This window comes from Brassica oleracea, chromosome C8, assembly GCF_000695525.1.
Source record: "Brassica oleracea var. oleracea cultivar TO1000 chromosome C8, BOL, whole genome shotgun sequence".
Lineage (NCBI taxonomy): Eukaryota > Viridiplantae > Streptophyta > Magnoliopsida > Brassicales > Brassicaceae > Brassica > Brassica oleracea.
In genome coordinates, this window is record NC_027755.1 from 30,940,996 (window position 1) to 30,959,457 (window position 18,462).

An 18,462-nucleotide genomic window follows, 5' to 3' on the forward strand; every position below is an offset into this window, starting at 1 on the left:
AAAAAAAAAAAAAAAAAAAAAGTAAACTTAAAAACCTAACCATGAAGTGACAACAAAGACGTTGATTCAACTCAACTACCTGCTTAAATGTAGCCGTCTGGTAAAGCGGAGTACTCAGAGCATCAAAGGGATCAAATTCATTTTCCATGTTCATCAGTAACGTAGCGACGCTAGCCTCTTCTTTGATATCAATAGCTGCAAAACTTATATGATGATCATCAATACGATTGCAAAGGCTATTCATTAAAAAAAGAAAAACAGAGAGAAGCTTTTATGAACCATTTAAGCAATCTGGTGTGGTACTGTTAGCTACAGAATGAGAATTTGCATCGATACTTTTCTCCATCACGCGGCTTAGCTTGACCAGGTTCTTACTCGAGATCTGCTTCTTCTCCCAAGTAGTTTGGAAGCTTGTGTTGGAGATGTGAACCAATTGTGGGATTTATGGATTAAGGATTGTTATCTAGGTTTGGTCTAAATAATGAGTGACCATATCTTGATTGGGGCCTTCTGAATTTCAATTGATGGACATGGGGATTTCATGTAGAAACCAACTAGCTGATAACCACGCCCATACCCGGCGGCCTGAGTTTTTATACTAATATATATTTATTAAATGGTTTAACATTTTGGAATACTATAATTTTTATCAATTATAAAATGACGAATACAAATGTTGATCTCTTAAAAGTATATCATTGTTGAAAAGTAAACGTATTACAACTCATTTTAATTATTTTTGAGACTTCATATGCACAAAAGAAATATTAAATTTTGCGGCTGACACAAATCACCAAAACCAGATAGACAAATCGATTGTAAAATGACGAAAGATGATTAAGTCTGCTCTCGTTTTGTTTAATATTGACTCTCCATAAGTGATTTCATTTTCTACATCTATAAAATTGTGCTTTCGTTCTCGTTTTTGTTTTTGTTTTTATTTTTTAACTTCTTATAAGAATTTGGTGAATTACATAAGTGTCAATTTAAAAAGATAGACATCTATAAAAATTAATTTCACTCCAGATACATATCTAAGGATCAAAATTTTAAAGAAAATCACGGCAAACTCTATTCACAAGGTAGTGTTCAAATATAATATATCAAGATGTTATAGAATAATATGTTTTTATCAAAATATAAATGTACAGTATGTCTAGTACATATTCACTAGTTTGGTTTAAAAATCATATAATTTTAAAACAACAAAACAAATTACTTGTTTTATTAGCCTAAGTTTTTGAGGTTTAGTAACTTAAGAGTATACCGATAAAAAAATATATATATTACTTTACCATTCTATTATATCGGGAAATGAATTTGTGTAGAGTTTGTGAATTTTAAGAGTTGATAGATTTTAAAAGTTATGTGGACTGTGAAAATTTATATACATTGACTTATGAAATTTGATCATAACTTTTTTGGATTAGTATAGATTTTGATGAATTTGTATTAACTATTTTCTATTATTCCTTTTGTAAAGTAAATATACAATTTATTTATTTTCTAAATCATATAGCATTATTATTTATTTTTTCTTTCAAATTAAAAAGAAAATAATAGTGATACATACAAAATTGGATAACTTTTCTTATTTTAAAGTTTTTGTCACAAAAAGAGCTTTCGAAGAGAAAAATGACCAAAAACAATTTCATGAAAAAAGACAAAAGACGATTTTACCTCATGCTTTATAAAAGGCAAAAGGGCAAAAGACTATTTTCTTGAAACTATTTTAAAATTTTTATTTTAAAATTATAATATTTATATTAATTATTTTTTGAAAATATTTTAAAATTATTAACATTTATAAATGTAATTATTAATATTTATATTTAAAATGATAATTATTTATAAAAATAATTATATATTCTAAAATGTAAAAGTATATAAATGCAATGAATTATAATTTTGGACATATAATTAAGGTGCAATAGATATTTGGTAAGAATAATTATTTTGTTTTCTAGTTTTTTATCACATGGATTTTGAAAATCACAACGTTACATATGATATTTTAAAAGTTGAGTCTTATGAGTAAAAATGAATATAATTCATCTCCCAATAACACTAGATTTTGTTAGAATTAGATAATCAATAATAACTAAACTTTTTAAATAACAAGAGATTTGAATGAATTTTAAAAATTCTTAAGCCAATAACAATGAATTCTACTAAGATTTTTGAAATCCAAGAACCAATAACAATATAATCTCAAAATTTTCAAAATTCATGAGAATTCACTTACCAATAACCCCCCAAGAACGATTTGATTTATTAAAAGATAAACCAGAAACTTATAATAAATAGTTCAAATCTCTCATTCTTACAATTATAATAGTTAGATAGGATATTAGAAAGAAACAAACATTAGACGAATGATCAATTCTCTCATTCGAACAAATTCATAACAAGGTGATTCTTGTCATCATATTTCATTAAAAGTTTTTAACGAATAAAAATCAAGACTAAATTATTTAATCTGAATAAAATATTATATATAGAATGCTTCCAATATTAAAAATCACTTCGATTTAAAACAAAATGTATTTTTGGGATTGCAAGAATCAAATATTATATTAAAAACCACCTATTTAAAAATAATTTGTATACATAAAATTATATATATTAGAGTCAGCACATAAATCAAAATCAACAACTTTTGTTTATTTACAATCATGTTTTGGTAAATAAATCAAAATAATCATTTTATTTATTTTATACGGTATATAATTAAACTATATATATTATTTTAATATAAATATTCATTATTAACATTTCTTACTCATACAATTTTATTAACATTTGTATATTTGTTGTAACAAAAATTTAAACCGTAATACAAAATTTTTTGTGATATTTTTCAATACAAACTTCAAAATTAAAATATTAAGATCTCAATAATTTTTCAATGCAAATTTTGATATTAACATATTTATATAATTTTATATAGTATGAGACTTCACTTTCATAGGGTTTATTAGGGGTGAGTATTTTACCCGATATCTGAACCCGTATCCGAATCAGACTCGAAAACTCCGAACCAAAGTAGCAAAATATCAGAACGAATATTGAATTAGGAGGGATTGGATATTGGAACCCGAACGAGTAATATTCGAATCTGAATGAATATCCGAAGATAACCGAACATGTGAATACCCCTATATTTCTAGTTTACTTTTCTAATTTTATTCAAAATATTTATATTTATTTTGCACATCTCCCAACATCAGATAATATGCATATAATTATAGACAAAATCATTTGCTACTCACTTAAAATACGTATCAAGCTCTTGTTTCATACATTTAAAAAGTAGCATCCATTTTTTAAAAATAACAACTAAATTAGTGTCTTTCTATTTTTAAAGTTTTATCTTCAAACCTATTAATAGTTTAATCTATTAAAAATTAAAAAACCAGTTAAGTTAAAAGTATATATTTTAAATATAAAAAATTGAAACAATGAAGAATTTTGTTTTTTTCTTCAAAATTTAAATATCCGAACCCGACCCGAAATAACTGAACCCGAACATAAAATACCCGAACATAACTCAAAATGTTGAAATACCCGAACGGTTTCTATACCTCTATATTTAAATATCCAAAAATCTGAAATACCCGATCCAAATCCGAACGCCCACCCATACGATTTATGATCATTTGTATCTTGTTCGAACAAAAAAATATTAAACTATGGATCAAAAAAATTTCAATGTGAGACTTTTACCATATTTAGTAATTTATAGTCGTTTTAAAAGATTCAAAATGTAACATATAATAAAAAATCTAATCTTTAATTATATGCTTAATGTGATTTTTTAATTTCTTTTAATAGTATAAAATTAGACAAAAAGTGAGAGGATACAAAAACTGTTATCAAATATATAGTATTCATAATCATTAATCTATATAATATTATTTGATAAGTCAGTTTTCTACATGTCGCACTCACATTAATTCTTACAACAGTTATTTACAGAGGTATCCTTAATAAATTTAAATACTATTATTAATCCTTTTTAGTTTCATTTTTACTTTTATTCCCAATAACATATATAATATAAAAAATTTTATAAAGTTTAAAAACAAATTTAAAAACGAAAATATCTGTATATATAATATGATTTCATAAAAAAGAAAGTTAACAAAATAGTAATATTCTTCTTAAAACATATTTTTACATAACAAAAATAAACGTTCAAAGTAACAAAAATAATTTATTTATATCTCCCAATATATAATAAATATATTTTCAAAGTAATAGAAATATTTTCATTTTATCAATCTATTTTCTTATATGATACATAAAATAATTAAATAACATAAACCGATATTATTTTAAAAAAAAATTCATAATTTTTAGCTGACTATAATATCTTACAATTACAGCAAAATACCTGTAAATTTTATTTAACTTATATAATATGATCTCACAAAAACGATCACAATTTTAGTGCTGATTTTTAGAGATATTAAAAATGGAACCTAAAAATATTTTTTCATGAGAAGCATATTTTGATCAAAAAATTACAAATTCCTTACTGAAATTTTTTTCTTCATATTTACTTTTTTTTTTTAATTTTATGTTTTATTTATGTTTGTGGAATTTAATATACCCATAATCAGAATACCCAAACAAATTTGAATTCTTATTTTTAGGCAAACAGTTATTTAGAAGTTATTAAGTATTTCAATTATTGTAAATATTGATATTCGTTCATGAGCTTACAAGAATTTATCAGCTAGACTTATTTATGTAGTTTCTTATTGATCATCCCTTTATTTGCTAATATTGTTTTAAAAAATAACATAGAATTTGATAAATATTATGAAAATACTTGCACACATTTAAGCGAGAAATAAAACTAGTTTGATTTGACTTAACTAAAAACAATAATAATTATACTTAAGTTTGAATTTGAAAGAATATATGTAACTCAATAGTCAATATACTCACAACATGAGCCACTCGACTAATCCAACTAATTATATCCAAAATCAAAGATCCAACTACAATAAGAAAAATAACATTTTATAATAAGGATCTATTTATTTTTATACATATAAATTAGAGGATGACTCAAAACATATTAATGAATAAAAATAAAATATATACTAATTATTACAATATAGCTATATATATATTCATGAGACTTCAAAATATTGTCATTATATTCATTTATTTAATTTTGAATCAAACACTTTAGTTTATTTTTATTTTATTCTTAGCACAATGTATCATACGTTATAAATAATCTTACTAAAATATACTAAAATATCTAAGAAATTAACTAATCTAAATGCAAATAAGAATTTAATCAAAGTTAATTATATTTAGAATAAAATATTGTAGTTGAATTCGGAGAAATAGATTCAATTCAATATACCCAAGTGATAAACAACCCAAAAAATAACTAAACTGGCTAGATATAACATATCAAAAATCATATGTCTAATTAAAATAAAATAATATTATTAATATTATATATATATATATATTATAAATTGATTTAAAACCAAAAATAAATATCAATAAATTATAATATATTAACTTTATAAAGATTTATACCCGTGCATGAGCACGGGAGAATCACCTAGTTGTCATATATATGTTAATAATATTAGGTAATTCAATACATTTTATTTAAGGAAAAAATTGAGAATATTTTTTGTACACTACTAATTAATTTCATAGTTAATTTAATAAAAAATATAATATATATTTATATGGACCAACTTATTTTTCTAAGGATTCTAAGAATCATCCTAGTGATGACACGTAGTTACGAAAACATATTGTAATACTCTAATATTAATATATAAGGGATTTGGATATCATTTATTTTCTATGATTGATTGAATTAAATGACAATGGTTCAGGACCGGTTAAGTTACGGTTTACTGGTTTGGTTGTGGTCCCTCGCTCACGTATATATGAAGATTATTCGGTTTAATATATACCATAAGGTGGGGAAGTGTACAAGGCGGAGAGATGAGATCATGAGAACATAAGTTTAAGGTTGAAAAAAAAGGCTTTTGTCTTTTGGGTAGACAAAACATAAGGATTTTCTCTCACTCTCGTAAGGTATACTTTCTCTATTTTCTGAATTCAAGTAAGTGTTTCATACTTTCATAATTTTTATAGCTAACCATATACACCAGTAGATCAAGAGCCTAAGGATTTATGTGGGAGAGATACCACCTCCATTAGGTATACATAAGGGAAACTAATATATTCGTCAGTGCCAGGAAAACTACAACAAAAGGGAATTTGATACAGAACAAAGAGAAGAGTTTGCTCTTGTTGTTGTACTTGGACGAATTGGCTACACGTCGTCACAACTAAACCCCAGCTTTAACGTACTTTATTCTATATGAATTGGTCTTTTATCATATCACCATTGACAAATAAATATATGGTCGATTCTTCAATATCAAAGCATCTTACAGAAAGAAAAAAAACGAAAGCAGTGAGTGACCAGAATATACCTAGTTATAATAAGATAGCTCTCGAGATGTTGAGCAAATTAACCACACTCTCTCTCTCTCTCTCTCTGCTTCTACACGGTTTCTTTACGTTCTACTTGATGACCTCAGGCTTCTCCTGACGCTGCTGCTAGATAATTTTGTACGGTTTCCTCTCTTGACGTTGCTGCTTTCTGACTCGCCTTCTCCTTCTTCTTCTTCTTCTTCTTCTTCCCCTGAAACAAAAATGGTGTGAGATTGTTTAAAAGATGTATATGAAAGTTTTAATATACCGGCACTGGTGTTTTGGTTCAAGGAATAAGGACTTGTGGTACCACTTTGCTCAGAATCTGGTACTTCCTCGGAGTCCGATAGCTCTTCCTCAGCGTTCGATGGTTCTTCCTCAGAGTCAGATGCTTTTAAACTAGCCCCCTGTTCTTCCATTGATGGATCCACGATTTCACTGTCTGAAACGCCTGAGAAACACACAAAATGGTGCTTTAGAAAGAGATAGAGACTATCCAATGTTTTAGAAAGGTTTCTTTAACTGGCATCTGATTATCTAAAATCTGGTACAGTGAACTTTGTTTTAGCCCAGAGTCTGAAAAAGCACTAACCTTCTTCTTCATCATCATCATCATATTCTTCTACAGGTTCGTCTTTCACTTTGCTGGGGACAACAAGAGATTCCATGTTCTTGGTTTTCTCTATATGAACCTGGGCGTTTCTTGCCGTTTCTTCTTGTTCTTTCTTTTCCATGTGGAACTTATTGAGCTTCTCCTCAAACTCTTCAATGCACGCTTTAAGTTCTGGTTTCGCAAACTTCTTTCCCTGCTCAGATTCACAACCAGATGCCAAACTCACATATAGCACGAGAAGAATGAAGACAATGGCATGGGTGAAACGTACCTTATTGATTATGCTTCTAAAGTTTTCCGTCACTAGATCCTCTGCTAAAGCGTGCTCGTAGGACTTGAATGACTCGATAAGCTTTTTGATTCCCTTTTCTGTGAACGTCAGCAACGAAAGAGAATACGAAATGTATTCCCACTGTTTTGTATCTGCAAGTGTAGACGTAGACTTATAACGCATATACTTTCTATTAAACCCATAACAAGTGGATATATCATATATCCAAGTCTACCTGTGACTCCGCTAAACCTATTGCAAAGCTTCTCAACCAGAGCCTCCATCTGTTTGTCCTGGAGATAGTTGAGGACAGAGATGAGTGATTAGATAAGACTGAATACAAGTCATTCTAACTTCAATATCGAAACCCTATATACCTTTTTGATGGAGCCGATCAAGAACTGCATAACATTACAGAATGACTCTCTCTTCAAATTCCGGTTGGATAACTGCCCAAGTATATCAGGAAGTAGATTGTATATAGGATTGGATCCTGGATTTGTTTGGCAGAAAAAAGGCTCAAGCGTTAAATTTCATTCAAAAGTTTAACAGGGCTATGTCATGTAAAGTAGATATTGCACAACTGACCTTTCTTAGACAATTCATGGAAAAATAATTTTGCAAGACTAGAGATCCTTTCCACATCATCTTCTATACATATAGCCATTTCGTTAATATGCCCTTTCACCTGAAATCAGGATTCACAAAATGAAACCTCAAACTATTATTGAAGATGTTTAAAAAGAGGAATGAAAATGGTAAGGAGCCATACCTTCATCATATCGTTCAGTATAAGATGTGAAAGGACCAGGACAGCATTTTTCCTGACCGAAATTGAAGCATCCCGTAACCTGGCATACATATTTTCTGTCCAAGGTTCTAAGAGATTTGGAAAACGAACTGCCAAGTCTCCGAGGGAAAGGGTGCAATTTGAACGGACAACTTCAGAAGGTGCATTTTCAACAACTGTGAAGAGAAGCTGGAGATTGGATTCGCTGGCATACATTGAGGTTTACACGTCAATTTAACTATAAGTTTAGTTTTGTTAAGGATAAAGAGAATATGAAATTAAGATTTGAACTTACCAGAAACTTGCATCAATAATCATACACCTGCATAATGCAAGCATTGTAGAAGCTTGTAGTTCTGGATGCTGTGAGAATGGAATTCAATTTTTTGTATCAGAAAACAAATGAGAAAGGAAAGAAGAGGAAGCTAAAACACAAGCCTACAACATCATCACACAACATGAAGCAGGGAAATGAATGAAAAACTACCTACCTTTTGCAGTACAGAAAAATTTCTGCAAAGCTTCGAGAGAAAAGTTGCAGAGTCCCCAATCAGATTCTTCTCGCCAGAACCACCAGAAACAATCTCTCTCTCTGCTCTTTCAGCGAGTGTGTCAAGCAGTGCGTCATCAGAGGCAGCCAGTCCTAGCTCAGCATTTATGCTATTGTTCTGTAAAACAAATAAAACATCGAATGAGATAAGCACTAGCACGTAAAAGTAACCAATTGAGGTTGCAACGTTTGTGCCACCAGCTGCACTTTAGGGTATCGGTATGTACCTCTTGCGTGGCACCAGGGTTTTCTTCTGTATTCTGACTTTCAGCAGCCGCTTTGTCCTTTTTAGTCTTCTGTCTCCGGATCTTCTGGATGCAGGATTCTATATACACCAACTGGTTCATGGCAATATGACTGACAACGAACAAGAATCTACTGAGCTTTGCAACATGAACTGTGGTCAGACAATCAACTGTATTGCCGTCGCTATCACTCTGTGCTTGATCTTGTTCAACTACGTCAAACACCGTGCTCAGGGACTTTTTAATAATTGTAGAAGCTAAGGCTTCTGGAGTTGGGTGGATCATGTATATCGCACTTATGGCTTTATCAGCAGTAGCATAAAATATGTTTTCTGGAAGCCAGTTCCCAGTGATCAAGCTCTCGAGAATACTAAACAATCGGCTGCCACTGCTGAGCAATAACTTCTTCTTATCTTCTTCGGAAAGCCGCTGAATAGCAGTGCATGCAGTTCTGGCAAGTAGAGGTTCCACTTTTGCCCAACGGCCAAACCCAATATCAATAATATCCTGTATGTGTGATCCAAGAATCCTAGAGGACGACATAGCAGCCATGCAAAGGACAGATAGAGCCCCACGGCTTTGCTCCGCAGTTGTCCCATTGATGTTAAAGCAGAAGAAGTCCCACAGAGCCGAAGTCTAGAAAGACAAAAAGAATGATAGAAGCACTAATTAACCTCTTGAGGTGAAATTCTTTAACTCAAGAAATGATGAACCAATAATAAATAACAACGGTTATTTGTTCTTCGTTGTTTTTGACCGTGCATGACTACATGTATTGCTGGAGTCAAAGAATGAACTCACCGTGCTGCTAGATATTTCACCTTTGGACACTAAAGCATTAACAATAAACTCTAGCGCTGCTTGATCTCCTATATTCGAATCTATGGCAAGGTTCAGCAGCTGTTTCGCCGTTTCAACTGGATTTTTCCTTATGTAGATTGAAATGAAGGCATTCTCCACTGCCTCATAGATGGACTTATCCTGAGAAAAGGCCTGCAGAGATAAATATAAAACAGGTATTTAGCACCATGTATGCAGGGGATGTCGTTAACTCATAAAACGGCAGATGAAAGGGTTTTTAGGAGTTACAATTCGAGATAAGAGACCATACCAGAGGCAGAATTTTACGGAGGCAAGCTTCTGCACCATCAATTTGGAACTGCTTACACCTCATCAACAAGAGAATAGCATTCTCGACATCACTGGCAGAAGATGAAGCCATCAATTGAACGAGGATCGGCATACTAGCTGACATGGACTTTGAGAAGCTCAATCCAGCCTCAAGGGAAGCAACCAAGGCCTTGGTCTGCTCGACGTTACCAATATCTGGAACAGAAGCATCCTTCTCACGGATATCTTCCCCATTATCTGGCTGACAGCTATCAGGTAGACTATCCAGATGCGTATTAATTGTAACTTCAGGTTGCAAGTCATCGATTTCACCATCTCCATTACAGGAGTCACCATCTGAAGTTGGCTCTTTTGATGAGTCCTCAGTAGGGCGGTTTGGTTCAAGTTCGTTCAGTTTTCTTTTGTACTGCTCCAGAGTTGCTTCAAATGAAGCTATTCGAAGCTGTGGACCAAAGGGGTTATGCTGCAACATAGTGATCAGTAAATTCAATGCGGATTTTCTAACAATTGCACTCTTGTCTTCCAGTCTTCCAGCAGATATTGATGCAACCTCGTTCCATAGGCCAATCGAAACAGAATGCTCTTCACACAGTTCAGCCCAAACCTGGAGGACTCGGCTCCTTGTGTATGCAGAAACATCCCTACACCGTTCAAGCAAAATCTCCAACATAGCTTGCTTAGTCCGCAGACGAAGGGACCTGGAACTCACATCTCCCTCAACATCATTAAACGCTTTTGCAACTAATTTTCCAAGAACGCCAACTAGAGCGTTTCTGATCTTATATGATTCACCACCAAAATGAGGGACCAAAACTCCAACATTTGTCGACATTACTTTCGGCAAACGATCAGCGAGCTCGACCAAGAAACGTCCCACATTATCAGCCCCAACCGTATCTTTAACATAGGCTTTAGGATCAGTCCTACCAATATCTCTAATGATTGTCACGGCCAAGGTACCATCCGAATACTTAGTTTCAGCTCTAGCAACTGCATCAGCAACGTGTACAACAGCAAAATCATACTTGTGTATCAAGTGCATGACCGAGGCACATGACTGCACAATGTAACGGTACTTTGTAGCAGACGCCCCTATGATGCGGCACAAAGCATCTTTTGCCTCAGGGTCTTTCAAGATCGCCGCATTCTCAAAAAGGGAGAACGAGTTTCTACAAGGAAAATAAAATGAAAAAGCTATGAGAATGTACATTTAACATGGAGTAATATGTATGAGTAGGTGACGGAACTTACTTGACAATGAAAGAGAGGTAGTTTTCATCTAGCTCTGATGATCCAAAGAGCAAGGACAAGTTGATCTCGAGAGAGTTTGCAATCAAATTAAGCATCCTACCCCTCTGAGGCTCCCAGTTCCATGACTGAACAACAAGCTTCTTCCTCCCTCGTCCCGCCACCTGTTAACCAACAACATCACTATACCAAAATGCAACCAAAAAGAGATAAACTCTAAGTAATCTTTCAAAAAAAAAAAAAAAAAGAAATCACCTTTGTGCTGTCAACAAAGCTAACATGTGACTCTTCAGTCATAATAATAGTAATGAGAAAGAAAGTGTATATCTTCAAGGCATTGCGATGAGATGTGATCCTATCGATGATTGGAACTTCATCCTCCTGGTCTTGTACAGACCGTGAGATGGAATCGACGTTTGGGAGAAGAACGCTTAGATTAGAGCGAAGGCTTTCAACAAGGTTACACTTGCAAGACGGAGGGAGACTGTAGAAGCTCCTGACTAAAGAGTAGACACGGTCGAAAACGTCTTGGTCTTCGATACAGAAGAGTTCTCTATCAGATAGGTCAAATGATACACCTGAGTTTCACAAACGAACGAAAACAAAATTAAATTTCAATTCAACAATACATAGTGACTAATCTTTACTAATAACTACGTGGCGATCTCGTAATCTCCGAGATCTCCTAATTAGATTGCAACGCAGGTAAAAGCTAAACCCTAGTTCAATGGCTGCATCTAATTCGAATTTTTCTCGAGAATTAGAAAATTAAGGTAATAGAGTAAGCTTATAGAGTGAGGAGATCGGAAGGGCGAAGAGAGGTCACGTCGACGGGGTTCTGAGCGAAGAGACGGTGATTGTCTTCGGGATCTTCTTCTAGGGCTCGTAGGATTTGGGGGAAGACAAAGGGAGGAGCCATTTTCTTAGAGAAGCTGAGAGACGTTGCTCAGAAGAGAGAGAGAGAGAGATTTGGCTTTTGACGAGATGCAATTTCAAAACGAAATTGAAAATGGCAACGGAGCGGGAATCCATGGTCCATGAACCACCAAGTCGGGTCGGGTTCCGAATAAGAATCCGGGTCGGATCCCATACCTAATTATTTATTTATATTATTTTTTAAAGTGCAGAGTATTAATCTATACTAGAACTTGACCTGCATCCGTGCGAATGTTTGATTTAATTTGTCTTCAACGTAAACTCATAAATCGTTGGTTTTATTAAAATTTCATATATATTTTTTATGTTTTGTAATTTACATATAGAGTAGAATATGTTATTTTATAATATAATTTTTAATAATATTTTTATTTATTTTGTACATAATACTATATTAAAAATTTTAAAAATTGATGCAGTTTGATGTAATTATACTATTCATATATTATTCTGTTTTTTTTGTTAATTTATTTTAAAATGAAAAAAACATCCTAAAAAACTAATTGTTTGCATTAGTTTTCTATGAATTATTGTTAATTTTATGATATTTTGTTTTCTTGAAAATTGAACTCTTTAAATTTTTATATTTGACTAAATTAAATAAGGTAATATTGTACTTAAAAGTTGTTTTATATAATATATACTATATATTTTAGTTTGTGTTTTTAATTTCACCACAAAGAAACAACAATATCATTGTAATTAATTAATTTAAATTTATTTTAAATGTAGTGGTAGAATCTGTAAATAAAAAGAAATATAAAAGAAAGTAATTAATCTATTGTAAATGTAATGGTTAAATGTGTATATAAAAGAAAATACTTAATCTGCTATCCATGTTTCCAAACAATTTTCATTTATTCTACTATTCATGTTTCCAAACATTACCAAAATGTACTTCAGTTTTAATAATATAAACTGAAGTACACTTTAGTACTGTTTGGAAACATGAATAGTAGTATAACTGATAATTGTTTAAAAACGAGGATAGCAGTATTACATTAATTGTATTTTCATATTTAACTCATATTAATAAATTTATTAATTATATTACTTTAACAATATTTCACATCATTAATTATATTACCATAATAAAAATAGTATAGATTTTTATTTAGTAGTTAATCAATATTTTTTTGTGCCAATTATAAAATCAAAAATGAAAATAACTGAGTTTTGCATAAGTTTATGTTTGGTTTAGTTTGTTTTACTAAAACATTTTTTTTATTTCAATCGGTGGAAAATTATGTAGCCAGAAACATAATCCAAAGACATGTTTTGTGAATAAAATCATAACTTAAATCAAAATTAAAAAAAAACTTAATTTTTCACTCAATATAATTGTCTTACTAAATAAAAAGAAAATCTTTATATTTCACTTAATTTAGTAAAACACATAGAAAATGTCTTTTTTATTATTTTATAAAATCAGTTAGGCATGAACACTAGATATCCACTTAGGTACGAGTTGTTCCTTTCGGGTATCGTTTTTTTGTTTTAAAATTACTCACTCCTTAAATATTATAAATTTATGTGTAGGTTTTGAGTTGAGTCATTTTGAGTCTTGATGAGTTCGATTCTGATGTATATGACCTTAAAAATATCTAAATAACCAATGTATTTGAAACGGATTTGGATATTTGTACCAAAAATAACCATATTATCCGATTCGATCCAGGTCTTTTGAATACAATTAGTTATATTACGGCATATCTAAAATATAAAACACTAATTATGAAAAACAAATATTAATGTATAAAGTAAAAGTATAGTGTTATTTTAGTAATTTCATTAATTATATTCCTTTAACAATACATCACATCATTAATTATATTTATCGTAACAATACATCAAATCATTAATTATAATATACCATAAAAGTAATAATGCAGATTTGTTATTTATTAGTTAATCGATATTAACTCTGTGCAATGATAAAAAACAAAAATGGAAGATAACCGAGTTTTGCATATGGTTAATAGTTTGGTTTAATCTGTTTTACTAAAACTTTATTTTGTCGTAATTCCAATTGGTGAAAAATTACATAGCCAAACACATAATTCAAAGGCATAGTTTATGTGAACAAAATAATAATTTAAATCAAAATAATTAAAAAGTATTACATTTATTGTCACTCAATGTTTCACTTCATATAACTATTTTACTAAATTAAAAATCTTTCTATTTTTCTTATTTTTGCCAAATATATAGAAAGAGTTTTCTTTTTAATTTATTTGCAGAATCAGTTAAGTATGGACATTCAGAAACTCATTGAGGTATAAGTTGTTTTTTTCGAATTTATTTTTTTTGGATTTTGAAATTAGACGCCACTTGGATATTATAAATTTATTTATGAGGTTTGAGTTGGGTTCTCCCGGATCTGAATGATTTTGATTTTGATGTGCATAAACATAAAAATATCTAAATAACCAATGTATCTGAAAAGGGTTTGTATATTTGTACGAAAAATAATCTTATTATCCGATTCAATCCAAATCTTTTGAATACAATTAGTTATACGACGACACATCTTAAATATATAACACTAATTATAAAATAACGAATAAAAATTTATAAAACCGTGAAAATTAACGTGAGTCGTGAGGTTCAATCTCTAGTAAATTATTGAAGGCATTGATGACGATGCGTTTCACGGCGGCTTGAGTGGCCCAGACAGAGACGTAGCTGGTGAATCAGTTAATGAGAATCAAAAACGTGTCGAGAAATGATTGGTTGAAAGATCCTTAACTATTAGTACTTTTTTTGGAAGCTTTGATCCTTCATCAATCATTTGAGGCGGAGAAGGAAACAGACGAAACGTGGAGATGGCGATGCCGCTGGGCATGGCGACGTATCTGATGAGGATGGTTTGGTTTTCTCTGAGCGGTTGGGTCTTCACTTGCTTGTCTATCGCCGACGAGATCGCTGGCTCTCTCAGAAACGGTGATATTGGTCCTTTCCATGTCGGATGACAGAGATTCTTTAGCTCTCCTTCTATATATGCGTATATGTTTTTTACTTTTCTCAATTTATAATTTCTTCCTTTTTGATCCGTTGTCTTCGATCACAGTCTCTTTAGATTCCATTGAGACTCTTGATTAAAGTTTGATGATAGTTTATGTTAATAGATGGTTAAGATAATTAGATCAAGTTTGTGGATGTGATATATGTCTCAGTCACTCAAGTGTGTGTAGGTTTGACTGATGCTTTGCTTCCTATATGAGACTTGATATGATGCTTGTTTCCTTGTTAATGTATCTACCATGAACATTGTGATCACGGCATATCTAAAATATAAAACACTAATTATGAAAAACAAATATTAATGTATAAAGTAAAAGTATAGTGTTATTTTAGTAATTTCATTAATTATATTCCTTTAACAATACATCACATCATTAATTATATTTATCGTAACAATACATCAAATCATTAATTATAATATACCATAAAAGTAATAATGCAGATTTTTTATTTATTAGTTAATCAATATTAACTCTGTGCAATTATAAAAAACAAAAATGTAAGATAACCGAGTTTTGCATATGGTTAATAGTTTGGTTTAATCTGTTTTACTAAAACTTTATTTTGTCGTAATTCCAATTGGTGAAAAATTACATAGCCAAACACATAATTCAAAGGCATAGTTTATGTGAACAAAATAATAATTTAAATCAAAATAATTAAAAAGTATTACATTTATTGTCACTCAATGTTTCACTTCATATAACTATTTTACTAAATTAAAAATCTTTCTATTTTTCTTATTTTTGCCAAATATATAGAAAGAGTTTTCTTTTTAATTTATTTGCAGAATCAGTTAAGTATGGACATTCAGAAACTCATTGAGGTATAAGTTGTTTTTTTCGAATTTATTTTTTTTGGATTTTGAAATTAGACGCCACTTGGATATTATAAATTTATTTATGAGGTTTGAGTTGGGTTCTCCCGGATCTGAATGATTTTGATTTTGATGTGCATAAACATAAAAATATCTAAATAACCAATGTATCTGAAAAGGGTTTGTATATTTGTACGAAAAATAATCTTATTATCCGATTCAATCCAAATCTTTTGAATACAATTAGTTATACGACGACACATCTTAAATATATAACACTAATTATAAAATAACGAATAAAAATTTATAAAACCGTGAAAATTAACGTGAGTCGTGAGGTTCAATCTCTAGTAAATTATTGAAGGCATTGATGACGATGCGTTTCACGGCGGCTTGAGTGGCCCAGACAGAGACGTAGCTGGTGAATCAGTTAATGAGAATCAAAAACGTGTCGAGAAATGATTGGTTGAAAGATCCTTAACTATTAGTACTTTTTTTGGAAGCTTTGATCCTTCATCAATCATTTGAGGCGGAGAAGGAAACAGACGAAACGTGGAGATGGCGATGCCGCTGGGCATGGCGACGTATCTGATGAGGATGGTTTGGTTTTCTCTGAGCGGTTGGGTCTTCACTTGCTTGTCTATCGCCGACGAGATCGCTGGCTCTCTCAGAAACGGTGATATTGGTCCTTTCCATGTCGGATGACAGAGATTCTTTAGCTCTCCTTCTATATATGCGTATATGTTTTTTACTTTTCTCAATTTATAATTTCTTCCTTTTTGATCCGTTGTCTTCGATCACAGTCTCTTTAGATTCCATTGAGACTCTTGATTAAAGTTTGATGATAGTTTATGTTAATAGATGGTTAAGATAATTAGATCAAGTTTGTGGATGTGATATATGTCTCAGTCACTCAAGTGTGTGTAGGTTTGACTGATGCTTTGCTTCCTATATGAGACTTGATATGATGCTTGTTTCCTTGTTAATGTATCTCCCATGAACATTGTGATCAGCAACCCCGAGATGCAACAATCCTTGTTGGCTTTTTTTTTTTTTTTGTGTTGTTGTGTTTATAGAAGTATGTTGAAGACCATGATCATTTATATTCAGATAATTTCTATGGTTCTCTACTTGTGTCACAAAATATATACAACAGCTTTATGGTGATATATGATCCCATAAGCTTAAACAGTTCTTGGATGAGTTTCAAGACATAAGTGACTGCTCTTTTTAAGTTCAGTAACAAAGTTCTTTTTCCTTTGAGATTATGTTGTATTTATTTATCTCAACATCATACTTTGTTGTTCCTTTTTTTTTTTTGGCTCCTTAGCTTGCTTCCTTGTAGGTAGAACAAACACGTTTTGCACCCTTCTGATTTTCAGGAAGGGTATGTAACTGCAATCAATCTGCAGAGAACAGAAGAAGCTCGTGTCATCTTGATTTGATGTCAAATCTCCTCAGCCAAGAGCAGAGCAAAGCATGGCTAAAGAGAATATATTCCATATATTTTATCATTTTTACCAACACTTTTTTTGGTTCAACCAAACCAATTCCGAAGAACATATTCCATATATTTTATCAATCATAATGTAACATGTACCAGGCCAACAGCAAAGCATTTGACTCAAAACAAGCAAAAATAAAGGTAACAGCAAAGCACCATACTTCCTCGTGGGAATTTGAATCTACAGCTATGTCAATTAATTGCACACCAGTCACCAAAAACACCAGCTCAAGGAACTAGGAGTTACGTCAGATCAAAAATGACAAATTTAATGTAGTTTCACTCAAAATCAACTAAACAAGGTCTCGAGAACAGAACAGATATGGACTAGAAACTTTACATAAAGTCATTGATTATATCATTCACATGAATGCTCTGCCCAAGTCGTATCTCGAAATTTATTATTTGAGTCATTCATTGTATATAGTAGTAGTACTATTTACGAATATATTAATACCATTTTTTTCTTTTTTTACAAATATAGTACTATTTACATCAAAAAAAAATATCCATGTAGATGTATTCAATCATTTTGTTTCATATTTGATCGAAAGAAAAAAGTTATATATATTTCCCTTTTTTTGTCACGAAAGTTATAAAATAGTTTAGAAGGTATTATACTGATAAAATTAAATGCTAAATTAATCATATATACAGTAGAACCTCTATAAATTAATACTCGATAAATTAATAATCTCAATAAATTAATAAATTTTGTTCGTTCCAATTTGAGCCGGTGTAAAATATGATAGAAATCGATAAAATAATAAGATAATAATATTTTTAAAACTTCCATGTAAATATATAGTCCCATTAAAATCATAAATTAATAATATATTTATAT

General features: G+C 30.9%; 4 protein-coding genes across 4 annotated transcripts in view; 2 read left to right on the forward strand and 2 right to left on the reverse strand.

Moving 5' to 3' along the window:
• LOC106308255 (cystathionine beta-lyase, chloroplastic) overlaps positions 1–549 on the reverse strand; it is a 2,584-nt gene extending 2,035 nt beyond the window's left edge. Inside the window, exons 1-2 of the mRNA XM_013745401.1 lie at positions 280–549; positions 80–195 (exon numbers count right to left, since the gene is read on the reverse strand). Coding sequence (XP_013600855.1) covers positions 80–195; positions 280–346 — 183 coding nt within the window. The 5' untranslated portion in view covers positions 347–549. The remainder of the gene's footprint in view (positions 1–79; positions 196–279) is intronic.
• A 5,711-nt stretch (positions 550–6,260) lies between these two features.
• On the reverse strand, positions 6,261–12,315 carry LOC106308066 (condensin complex subunit 1). The gene is made up of 15 exons (XM_013745185.1): positions 12,127–12,315; positions 11,593–11,921; positions 11,341–11,501; positions 10,070–11,258; positions 9,760–9,951; positions 8,941–9,594; positions 8,655–8,831; positions 8,459–8,526; positions 8,146–8,368; positions 7,962–8,061; positions 7,751–7,866; positions 7,609–7,666; positions 7,374–7,525; positions 7,082–7,295; positions 6,261–6,940 (listed from the first exon to the last, which is right to left on the reverse strand). The coding sequence occupies exons 1-15, from the start codon at positions 12,254–12,256 to the stop codon at positions 6,573–6,575; spliced, it is 4,131 nt and encodes a 1,376-aa protein (XP_013600639.1). The 5' UTR covers positions 12,257–12,315; the 3' UTR covers positions 6,261–6,572.
• A 2,727-nt stretch (positions 12,316–15,042) lies between these two features.
• Positions 15,043–15,552, forward strand: LOC106310679. Its single transcript, XM_013747907.1, has one exon. It carries the CDS (start codon positions 15,099–15,101, stop codon positions 15,243–15,245), a length of 147 nt encoding a protein of 48 aa, XP_013603361.1. The 5' UTR covers positions 15,043–15,098; the 3' UTR covers positions 15,246–15,552.
• Positions 15,553–16,616: 1,064 nt separating this feature from the next.
• Positions 16,617–17,239, forward strand: LOC106310278. Its single transcript, XM_013747517.1, has one exon. The coding sequence runs from the start codon at positions 16,673–16,675 to the stop codon at positions 16,817–16,819; it is 147 nt and encodes a 48-aa protein (XP_013602971.1). The 5' UTR covers positions 16,617–16,672; the 3' UTR covers positions 16,820–17,239.
• Positions 17,240–18,462: the final 1,223 nt, after the last annotated feature.

Excerpts from the sequence above, each read along its gene's own strand:
- LOC106308066 (XM_013745185.1), bottom strand. The coding sequence starts at position 12,256 with ATGGCTCCTCCCTTTGTCTTCCCCCAAATCCTACGAGCCCTAGAAGAA. Across the intron at positions 7,867-7,961 it reads CCATGAATTGTCTAAGAAAG|GATCCAATCCTATATACAAT; the intron begins GTCAGTTGTGCA and ends AAACAAATCCAG. Across the intron at positions 7,526-7,608 it reads TAGGTTTAGCGGAGTCACAG|ATACAAAACAGTGGGAATAC; the intron begins GTAGACTTGGAT and ends CTACACTTGCAG.
- LOC106310278 (XM_013747517.1), top strand. The coding sequence starts at position 16,673 with ATGGCGATGCCGCTGGGCATGGCGACGTATCTGATGAGGATGGTTTGG.
- LOC106310679 (XM_013747907.1), top strand. The coding sequence starts at position 15,099 with ATGGCGATGCCGCTGGGCATGGCGACGTATCTGATGAGGATGGTTTGG.